General features: G+C 41.3%; 1 protein-coding gene across 1 annotated transcript in view; it reads right to left on the bottom strand.

Moving 5' to 3' along the window:
* The window catches only part of LOC308300867 (protein NLRC3-like), a gene marked incomplete at its 3' end in the record, with an annotated part of 13023 nt that extends 1747 nt beyond the window's left edge, over positions 1-11276 (bottom strand). Inside the window, exons 1-8 of the mRNA XM_080744764.1 lie at positions 11158-11276; positions 8489-8602; positions 7557-7635; positions 7023-7239; positions 4917-6699; positions 4090-4260; positions 2155-2328; positions 1152-1198 (exon numbers count right to left, since the gene is read on the bottom strand). Coding sequence (XP_080600890.1) covers positions 1152-1198; positions 2155-2328; positions 4090-4260; positions 4917-6699; positions 7023-7239; positions 7557-7635; positions 8489-8602; positions 11158-11225 — 2653 coding nt within the window. The remainder of the gene's footprint in view (positions 1-1151; positions 1199-2154; positions 2329-4089; positions 4261-4916; positions 6700-7022; positions 7240-7556; positions 7636-8488; positions 8603-11157) is intronic.
* Between the last annotated feature and the right edge of the window lie 508 nt (positions 11277-11784).

Here is an 11784-nt window from a genome sequence, read left to right as displayed (position 1 = left end):
ATGGCGTATAACACCATAGATAACATGAACACAACATCCAACAATCTGAATTGGAACACATGTTGAGGGACCTCTATAGTATTAGCTGTATGAGCCTACACATTATGGTTATTATCATCTTTATTGACAGTAGGATGTGAATGTGTGAAAGTCGCACCGCTGTGTCTATGATCTGTTCATCTAAACCGGTGGTTTTCAACCAGTGGTCCGTGGACCACCAGTAGTCCTTGAGGGGGTTCCAGGTGATCCCCAGCTAAATGACGGAGAGTTGGTAACCCTTAGAAATCTTTAACTGTTGAGAGCGTAAAATTAAACCATTTAACGCCAGGGGCGCTGGAAGTGGGGTGCTGAGGGAGCTGCAGCTCCCCTGGTGGTGGGGAGAAAAAAAAATCTTTTTTTTTTTTTTTTTAATAAGCCTATATATACACACACACAGAGCTATATTAAAACAATAATGTATTTGACTTAAGGGAATAAAATATGTTGAAAAAAGGTATTTGATTATCACATGGTGACCTAATCACATGGTCACCTTGCCACTTCCGGTCAGAAGGGAAGTCAAATTTAAATCCCGCTTTGATGGCACACCAAAGTCTATTTATTTGAGAACTAGAAACTGTCTATAGGCTCATTGTTGCAAACTAACACCGTTGTATTTGAGGAATAAAAAACAGTAGAAAACTGTTACAAAAATAATACCCGATTTTGTAGTGTGTGCGTGAGTGACTGTGTGTGTGCATGCGTGCTGTGTTGTTGCACTGTGTGCTAAAATAACTAGTAACTATATAGCTCCTTGTTACACCGTTGTGCGGGTAATAAGCACCCAAAACCGTAATAAAAATAACCCAAAACCGGATAAAAAACGTGAATTTTTCGGCGTGCCGCCTTTGGCCGCACGCATGAACTCCTCCAGGCTCAGCTCCCCTTGGGATTTGGGAGTTCCAGCGCCCCTGTTTAACGCTCTCAAAAACTATTCTTAAACATCTTATGTAATTGAGTCTACACAATTAGAGAAAAGATTGTTATTTTGGTCAGTGTTTGCCCGTTTTCTCTCCTAATAGACCTGATATGAAAAGGGTTGAAAACTACTGATCTAAACAGCTGGATGTGTGCTGCTTTGATTTCATGAATAAAACAGAATACAAACTTACACTTCCTCAGACCTGGTTTCATCCAGCACACTCCACCATGGTCCACACTGGGAGTGGAGGAGAGACAAAGTCAGGATATATAGGCTACACATGTTCTAATACAAACAATGGGCCTCATACACCAACCGTTCCTAAAAGGAGATTTCTTCTTACCGTAGACCCACTTAGGACGTTTTTAAGAAGATTTTGGCATAACACCAATTTTTTTCTAAGCTGTGATCTGTTATTGATAAGAACATATATATGCACACTGGAGAGCACTCTTTGGGTGGCCTTTGAGTTCTTAAAGGGGAATACCACTCATTTTCAACAATGAACTACCGTATGACATTAATATACCTTGGAGTTGTGTGGAAATAAGCCCCCCCCCCCCCCTTCTGTGTTGCCTAGAACTGGAGGATTGATTGTGGGGATGTTCATATATTAATGACATAGTTCAATGTTGAAAATGAGTGGTATTATGTGCAAGTGTGACATGTTTGTGTAAAAATACATTATTCTTGAAGTTTCTTAAATTCTATAGTTTTATAATTGCAATAATATTTTTTATCATATCTTTAGAGCAGTGGTTCTGAAAGGGGTCCTTGTGGAAGTTCCAGGGGGTCCACAGCAAAAAAGGTTTTACCATTGCAACCCTATTTTATATTTTGTTTGAAAATAGCCGATCTACAAGCTCACAGCGTGTCCCATTACTGCTCAATTTGAGCTTGTAGATAATTTATTTTCATAACATTTTGATAGATCTTGAAACATTTTCTCTGGTAGAAACTATTTTCACTGCAGTATGCATGTCTGAGAACCACTGCTTTAGAGTTTACAATAGGCCTGAAATTTACAATCCAATCCAATGGAGTTGGTTTTGGCTGGTTTTGGCCCGACAGCAGAGATATCTTGATCATGTTTTATTTTACAGGATCAGGTACTATGATGCCAGACTAAAGACTAGTTATTAAGAACAAAGTTAGAGTTGGAAACATTCACACATGGACCAAGTCTCTCATACCTAAGAGTGTCCAGTTTACAGCGTGGATCCTTCTGAACTGCAGAGAGTCGCGCCACTCCGGAGTCTCCTGGATGATTGTAGGTCAAGTCTAACTCTCTCAAATGGGAGGGGTTGGACTTCAGAGCTGAGGCCAGAGCAGAAAAGCCTTTCTCTGTGACCAGACAACCTGACAACCTACACGCACACGCACGCACGCACGCACGCACGCACGCACGCACACACACACACACACACACACACACACACACACACACACACACACACACACACACACACACACACACACACACACACACACACACACACACACAGAGAGAGCTTGATGATGATGATGATGGTGATGATGATGATAATCATAATCACAATCATAATCATAATAATTATAATAATTAAGAAAGAAGAAGATTGCAGATTAATATTTCAATTATTTTTGAAGATTCTTGACACAAATGAGTGCACACACGAGCACAGTGAAAGGTTCCACACTGTTACAAATTCTTGCACTAAATACAGTATACCAGTAAGACTCCCTAATCGGGAGATAAGCGACCGTTGGTCGCTTATCTCCACAAATAGGCCAAAAGTTTGTTTTACCAATTATCAAGACATACGGGCAGTTGACAGTTTGCCATGGTTACTCATTGAAGTTGAATCTCCATATATGGAGATAACCTACGCATCACACTAAGTCTGACCTCACCAGCCCATATTTGGGCATGAGCAACTTATGTCTCCATATATGGAGATATGATGACATCACACAGTCCTCAGCCGATGATGTGGCGTGATGTCATACAATACACAAACGAGCCCTACAGTATAAAGGGGCAATTCTTGCCAGGAAAGAAGCATTTCTTCGACTCAGACCTTATCGCCAGGGTTGGCTTATAGCAGCTGTCGGTAGGACCATATATGGATTCTGTTAGTGTGGATCTCCTAACAGGGCATCATCTGGGATACAATCCCTTTTATGCCCATATATGGAGATCCCTAACAGAATCCCTTTCATGCCCATATATGGAGATCCCTAACAGAATCCCTTTTATGCCCATATATGGAGATCCCTAACAGCATCCCTTTTATGCACATATATGGAGATCACTAACAGCTAACAGAATCCCTTTTATGCCCATATATGGAGATCCCTAACAGAATCCCTTTTATGCCCATATATGGAGATCCCTAATAGAATCCCTTTTATGCCCATATATGGAGATCCCTAACAGAATCCCTTTTATGCCCATATATGGAGATCCCTAACAGAATCCCTTTTATGCCCATATATGGAGATCCCTAACAGAATCCCTTTTATGCCCATATATGGAGATCCCTAACAGAATCCCTTGTATGCCCATATATGGAGATCCCTAACAGAATCCCTTTTATGCCCATATATGGAGATCCCTAACAGAATCCCTTTTATGGCCATATATTATGGAGAAATCCCTGCTCTGAGTATCTGACATCAGTGTGATGTCACCTGTTTATGCCCATATATGGAGATCCCTGCTCTGCGTATCTGGTTGCTATGGTAAACAGTTGGTTGCTAGGGTAAAAAAACATGGTTGCTATGGTAAACAGTTGGTTGCTAGGGTAAACAGTTGGTTGCTAGGGTAAAACGATGGTTGCTAAGGTGGTTGCTAACGTACACTAACAAACCAGCAACAACAGACTGTTGCCACAGCAACGTACACAAAGGTTTGTGTACACATGTGGCGTGATGTCATACTGATGCGGAGATATGAGCAGGGCAAAGGTGTGACGTGTGACGGACGGACGGACGGACGGACGGACGGACGGACGGCCGGTGGAGGTTTTCATAGTAAACTGCTCCCTGACGGTCGCAATAAACTTTCTTTGTTCAAACAAAGAGCCTACTTTTCAGAATGAACTCCACGTATGTTTAATTTAAATTGTCATCTGCTGAACACTGACCTGAGTGTCTTCAGTGTACAGTCTGGACTCCCCAGTCCAGCAGAGAGCAGCTCGACCCCTGAATCCGTTAAGTCGTTGTTGCTCAAGTCCAGTTCTGTCAATGTCGAGTTAGATCTAAGAACTGATGATAACTCATGACAGCATCTCTGTGAGAGGTTACAGCCACTCAGCCTGAGTAAGCAAAAGTGATAAAGAATATTTTATTTTATTTTTTATGAAATAAATATCACATAATATATTAAACGTATATTTATCAGTGCACATACAGTACATACAGTAGCTCTATTGTAAGCTTTGACGACTACTGGTAGCTATTTTCACAGAGTCAAACAAAATGTGATGACAGAACTACTACAGTTCAAGTGGTTGACAGGGTGCATGCCAGGATCCCCAATTCAAATATGATTATTTTGGGGGATCCCCAGTTCAAATATGATTATTATTATATATCGATCGCCGAGAACCCACGCACAGCATCTCTGTGAGAGGTTACAGCTACTCAGCCTGATTAAGCAGAAGTGATAAAGAATATTTTATTTAATTTTTTGTCAAATTAATATTACATAACATATTAAATATATTGTCGCTGTCGGATGGAAACCTTGTATGTCAAAAACAGTTCGTTTTGTATTTATCATTTTTAAAATGATTTAAACTAGTGAAAATAGCCAATCTACAACTACACAACGCCTTGCATACCGTACGTTTGTGCCACAGTCTTGTATGATGAAACAGGGCTTTACTTAAAAAACATACAAATTTGAAACTTGGAGATACAAGGTTTCTGCCCAACAGTTGACGATATACTGTTATCAGTCTGCACATACATAGCTCTATTGCAGGCTTGGATCACTGGTAGCAGCCTCAGAAAGGCCTCCGCTGAAGCACCGTATTTCTTCAGTTCAAACACGTCCAATTCCTTTTCTGAAGACAGCAGGATGAAGACCAGCGCTGACCACTGAGCAGGAGAGAGTTTGGCTGTGGAGAGACTTCCTGACCTCAGGCACCATTGTATTTCCTTCTCTAAAGAATGATCATTCAGCTCATTCAGACAGTGGAACAGATTGATGCTTTTTTCTGGAGAGGGATTCTCTCTGATCTTCTCCTTGATGTACTCAACTGTTTCCTGATTGGTCTGTGACCAATTTCCTGTCTGTTTCAACAGTCTTCGTAGGACTGTCTGATTGGTCTCCACTGAGAGGCCAAGCAGGAAGCGGAGGAACAAGTCCAAGTGTCCATTTGGACTCTGTAAGGCCTTGTCCACAGCACTCTGGTAGAGGTGTTGTATCTCAGATTCCATCTTTGTTGGTTGTGGTTCTGAAAGTACATTGACACCAGTGTTGACGAAGGTGAGAAAGACATAAAGAGCTGCGAGAAACTCCTGAACACTCAGATGGATGAAGCAGAACACCTTGTCTTCGTACAACCCACACTCCTGCTTAAAGATCTGCGTGAACACTCCTGAGTACACTGAAGCATCTCTGATGTCAATGCCACACTCTTGCAGATCTGCTTCATAGAAGATCAGGATGCCTTTCTCCAGCTGTTCAAAAGCCAGTCTTCCCAAAGACAGAATCACCACGCTATTCGCTGGATTCAAGTCAGAATGTGCCTGAGCTCCACCATGGTACTTGACAGTCTTCTGCGTGGACTGAACCACCATGAAGTGAAGATACATCGCAGTCAGGGTATTTGGCAGTGATTCTTTTACCGCTCCTTTCATCATGTCCTCCAGAACAGCAGCAGTGATCCAACAGAAGACAGGGATGTGACACATGATGTGGAGGCTTCGGGATGAAATGATGTGTGAGATGACTGTTTTAGCCAGGTTCTCATCAATGAATCTCTTGATGAAGTACTCTTTCTTCTGAGGATCAGTGAACCCTCTAACCTCTGTCACTCTGTCAACGTGATCAGAAGGGATCAGATTGGCTGCTGCAGGTCGTGTAGTTAACCAGATGCGAGCAGAGGGAAGCAAGTTTCCACTAATGAGGTTTGTCAGGAGGACATCCACGGAGGTTGGGTTTGTGACATCAGTCCAGATCTCGTTGTTCTTGAAGTCTAGAGGAAGCCGACATTCATCTAACCCATCAAGAATGAACACAACTTGGAACTCTTCTAAGCTGTAGAATCCTGCTTCCTTGATTCCACCAAAGAAATGATGAAGAAGCCCCACCAAGCTGTACACCTTATCCTTCATCAAATTCAGCTCTCGGAAAGTGAATGGAAACGTGAAGTAGATATTCTGGTTGGTTTTGTTTTCTGCCCAGTCCAGAGCATACTTCTGAGTTGCAACTGTTTTACCAATGCCAGCAACTCCCTTGGTCATCACTGTTCTGATTGCTTCTTCTTGTCCAGATAAGGCTTTAAAGATGTCTTCAAAACTGATTGGTGTTTCTGGTCTTGCTGGGTTCCTGGATGCTGTTTCAATCTGTCTAACCTCATGTTCTTTATTGACCTCTGCACTCCCTCCCTCTGTGATGTAGAGCTCTGTAAAGATCTGATTCAAAAGTGTTGGGTTTCCCTCTTTAGCGATCCACTCAGGCAACCATTTACACTTCTTCCTCAGCTTAGACTTGAGTTGTCGTTGACTGACAGCAGCAAGAGTTTCTAAATGATCAAAGCACAGAAGACATCAATGAGTGTAAGTAAAGTAAAGATATGATTGAACACTGAACACATTTTGTCCCTTGATTTGTGTGTGTGAGTTGTGGACAAAATCTTAAAGAGTGGAGGCAAAAAGTATGTTTTGAATTAATCACAAATGGCAAAAACTCTTGCGGAAATGGCTTGAATCAGCCAACACGTATATCAGCCTGTTTTAATAATAGATATTGAAAAAGCAGATTATATATTGCGCTCTGTATGGAGAGTTTATACATATCTGGTAGGTTACCAGGCTAAAATCCAATGGTACGTAAAGATGTTCTTACTACTCTCCATAATGGCAGCCAGCTTCTCCTGCTTCAGACTCCTCAGGAGGTGCACTGTGACCTTCAGAACTCCCTCTGTGATGCGTATCCTCTGCTCCTCCTTCTCACCATCCACCTCCTCCTCCCTCTGAATCTCTAAGCATTCTGGGGAATCTGGTGCCAGGAGGACCCTCTTCAGCTCTTTCTTCACGAATGTGAAGAGATTCTCTTCAACCAGCTGAAACACAAAATCATATAATAAAGTTAAAATTCAACAAACATGAATTACACCACTGGTCCACTGGTTTCGAGAGTGCAGATAAAACATTCTTGGGGAAGCATATGAACCTGCGTCATGTAAGCGGGAGCACATTACCCAAATACTACCCTCCCCCATTGGCTCCCAGTTAGTTTTAGAACATAATTAAATCTTAATATTTGTTGTTAAAGCCCTCAATTGACTAGCACCACCCTACATTTCGGAACTATTCTGCCCCCTTGACAACAGCAGGTCACTGAGATCCTCTGACCAGAGGCTGTTTTACATTGACACACCTTAAATATGGAGTCCAGGTCTGTTTGATGTTCCTGAGCTGACTGACCACTGGAATCCTGGGAGATCTGATGATGGTCACTGTGGAGGACACACACGCACGTGTGGTATATCTGTCAGTGGCAGGCTATGCGCAGCAGTAGGGTATTGTGGAATTAAAAGGAGATCCGACCAACGAGACTTCCAATACAAGACTTCCATAAGTGAATAGACCACAACAATTGACTGTCCTCTGGAGCCAAAGTGAGGAACAGCGCAGTATTTCCCATTTTACAACAACAATATACATCTGACTGATCAACTTTTACAAATCATAATTATGCCTAAATGAAAATAATCAATTGTATGACGTATAAGGAAGCATATTCTGTGTGAGGAGATACTACACACGCACACACGTGCACACGTGCGCACGCACGCACGCACGCACGCACGCACGCACGCACGCACGCACATACACACACACACACACACACAGACACCTAAATCAGAATGACAAGCCAGAAGACCATAAATCCCATGATAACAACTGAATCCACTGTTGTTTTTCACTTACGGTTAGTGCCTATTGAGATTGGCAGATTTCACCCAGGTTTTTTCATCTCACTCACGTCACTTTGTCACGTCAAAATGTAAAATGCAATGTAGTTTCAAATGCACTACATTGCAGACGAGTAAAAAACTAAAAAAGAAGAGGCAGGTTGCCCCAGAAAATTTGGCAATCTCAACAGGCACCAATGGTATATGAAATTACCTAAATTAAATGCTGTAGTCTATCTTTTTATTGGTGTTATCTAAACAATAAACTGTTATGTCATGAACACCTTTCATCATATCAACATTTATTTTTATAACAAAATGAAACATTCCAATGATGGGGAAGCGTGCACACACTCACGCACATACGCACACATTCCCCTGCAAACATTCTTACCTGAGATCAATAGATTGTTGTCCATCTTTGAAGTCAATAGGTTTACCCATAGACTGGTCACTCTTCATGGAGACACAGCTGGGTACAGGAGACTCTGATCTCTGCTGATGAACCCTGACAGGATGAGAACCAAGATGAAACATTATATTTATTGGTCAACTAGTCACACTAGTTGGGCAATATATAAATATGATACCAGTCATGTTTAGAATAGCACACATATTATGTAGGCCTACAATATGTTGTTAGTCATATTTGATAAATAAAAGATTTCATAAGTACTTTCTGCTACTGAGAATAAATGCTTTATGAAACAGTTCAGTTAAATACTAGTAAGACACCTGAGGGTGGAATGCGACCTCAGGGTGACATGCGACCTCGCCCTAAACGGCGAGGTCGCGCCAATTCTTGACTATCTGACGATTCTAGTTGTTATCATTCTGGGGGGAGTTTGTTCATGTTTTTGTGAGGGTTAGGGTATCAACCCTAGGAGACACGGGGAGAACATGCAAACTCCACACAGAAAGGCCCTATCGCCAACCCCACCCCCTAGGGTGTGAGCGATAGGGCCTAAACATGGAGATGTGGAGAACACTATATATGGAGATAGTCCAGTCCATCATGTCATATGGGACTACCGTCATAGACAGTAGCCATTGTTAGGCCGGAGTCAATGGCTATCTGTCTGACTGTCTGTGCAGAAAGTGATGTCACATGACATACTTTTTATGCCCATATATGAGTCATTCTGTACCACATCTCCATGTTTAGGCCAAACAGGTTCGCTCCATTTCTCCATGTATAGGTCCAAATGACCAACGTCGAGCTTGACAAGGAGGATACCGCACATTGTACCTCATCCACCCTTTCTTCTCTCTCCTTTTGGTATCTTTATCCTCCTCCTCCTTTTTTTCTTTTTGTATTCTTCTCTTTTTTTCACAGCCGCCCCCATATTTACTTTAGAAAATATATATTAAATTCTAAGAATGTTTCGAGTACCAGTTTGATACAAGAGCGAATAAGCGCTACACTTCTGGAATCCTGTGCGTCGACTTAAAGTCGGATCCAGGCCTAATAACTTTATCTAACCGCCCCCGTTGCCACCTCCTTTTCTTTTCTGAGACACATTGTACCTCATCCACCCTTTCTTCTCTCTCCTTTTGGTATCTTTATCCTCCTCCTCCTTTTTTTGTCTTTCTTAGTCTTGTGTATCCTTCTCTTTTGGCTACTGTCTATGACGGTAGTCCCATATGACATGATGGACTGGACTATCTCCATATTATATAGTGTTATCCACATTTCGTGTAGCCGCCCCGTACAGGAAGTGATGTCACAACTCGCTGACATCACATTGACATCACAGAGGTTACGGAAGGAAGGAAGGAAGGAAGGTCACTCAAGCGACACGGTTTTTCAGAGTATATGCGACCTTCGGTCGCAACGACCTTCGGTCGCAACAATTAAGCTTTATGATTATCTGATCTGTTAAACACATTGTTCAGTATCAACGTCTTATATCAGGTTGATATCAGATCAACACAGTGCAATGACGCACACATCAGAGATCAGGTGGTTTTAGTGTTTATTAAATGTTAAACATTAACTACTGTATTATTACCAGGCCGACAGGCTAGGAGGTGAAGACTATGTTTGTGCTGTGTGTGTGTGTGTGTGAGTGTGTGTGTGTGTGTGTGTGTGTGTGTGTGTGTGTGTGTGTGTGTGTCCATCTGTGCGCAGCTACAGTAATCTTGGACACCACGGATCGGCATCAAATTTTGCACATTTTATGAATGTGTTTTCTTTTTAACTAAATGACAAATTCCAAAGATGATTAAAATCAAGCTAACCATGTCAGAAAGGAATGTAAAAGTGATTAAAATACATTGATCATTGGTCTCTGTGAAGAAAACAGATCAATACAATATCACGATTTAAAAAGTGCACACACCCATGACCTTTGACCTCTGTTCTGTAGTGTTGGTTACAGTAACAACTGAATCCACTTTTATTATTATTTCATAACTGTAACTACAGTCTGTCTTTTTTTTATTAACGTTACTCTTTATGTATTGTTCTATGTGTCAGTAAAGCTTATTGCAAATTAATTTGGATTTGAATTTAAGTTTGGTTCTTAGCAGCACAAAGCACTGTGCCATAAGATATCATTGAATAACAATATATATATATATATATATATATATATATATAGAGAGAGAGAGAGAGAGAGAGAGAGAGAGAGAGAGAGAGAGAGAGAGAGTTTTTTTGATAGGACAGTAGACTGACAGGACATGGGAGAGATGGAGAGTGACATGCAGCAAAGGTCATCGAGATCGGGACCTGAACCCGCGACACGCTGTCAGGCATCAGAGACTATGTGGTTTCATATATCCCTGAGTTTCATTTGAATTGATTAATGTTTAAAGGGGAGGACAACCCATTTTCAACATTGAACTATTCATTAATATACCTTTGAGTTGTTAAGTGGAAATAAGAAAAAAGTCCCCCCCCTTCTGTGTTGCCTAGAGCTGGAGGATTGATTTTGGGGTTTGTATTGCAAAGTACAACGTGGTGATGTCATCACGGTGTACTTTGCAATACACACACGCATGCACACACACACACACAGTTGTTTCATAATGGATGCTGCCAATAATATTACATTTCCTGACCTGTGATCAGTAGAGTGGTGTCCATCTTTGAAGTCAATAGGTTTACCCATAGACTTGTCACTCTTCATGGAGACACAGCTGGGTACAGGAGACTCTGATCTCTGCTGATGAACCCTGACAGGATGAGAACCAAGATGAAACATTATATTTATTGATCAACTACTCACCCTAGTTGTTATGAATATAAATATGAGACCAGTCATGTTTAAAATAGCATGTACAGTATGATTTTAAATGAATTACCAGCATGTTTGATACCTTGCAGATGTACTCTCTGCTGGTGAGAATAACGTGCTAAACTTTATGATTATATGATCTGTTTAAACATGTTGTTCAGTATCAAAGTCTAACAACATCAGGATGATATCAGACCAACACAACACAATGACACACACATCAGAGGTCAGGTGGTTTTAGTGTCTATTAAATGTTGTACATTAACTATTATTATAATCTACAGCAAGGCTAGGTCAACCGTAGGCACGGGTGCCAACATTGCACAGGGAAAAATCCATGAATAATTTACTGGGTTGAATTAAGTCCCCTCACATCTATATACAAATTAGATAACTCTAATTATCATTACATCCTGATGTGAAAGAAGATATTTCTAAAGAAGAATAATTC

This window comes from Nannobrachium achirus (genome assembly GCF_963921795.1).
Source record: "Nannobrachium achirus genome assembly, chromosome: 16".
Taxonomy (NCBI): Eukaryota; Metazoa; Chordata; class Actinopteri; order Myctophiformes; family Myctophidae; genus Nannobrachium; species Nannobrachium achirus.
The sequence above is the reverse complement of the archived record's forward strand: the minus strand, read 5'-3'. Positions and strand labels throughout refer to the sequence as shown.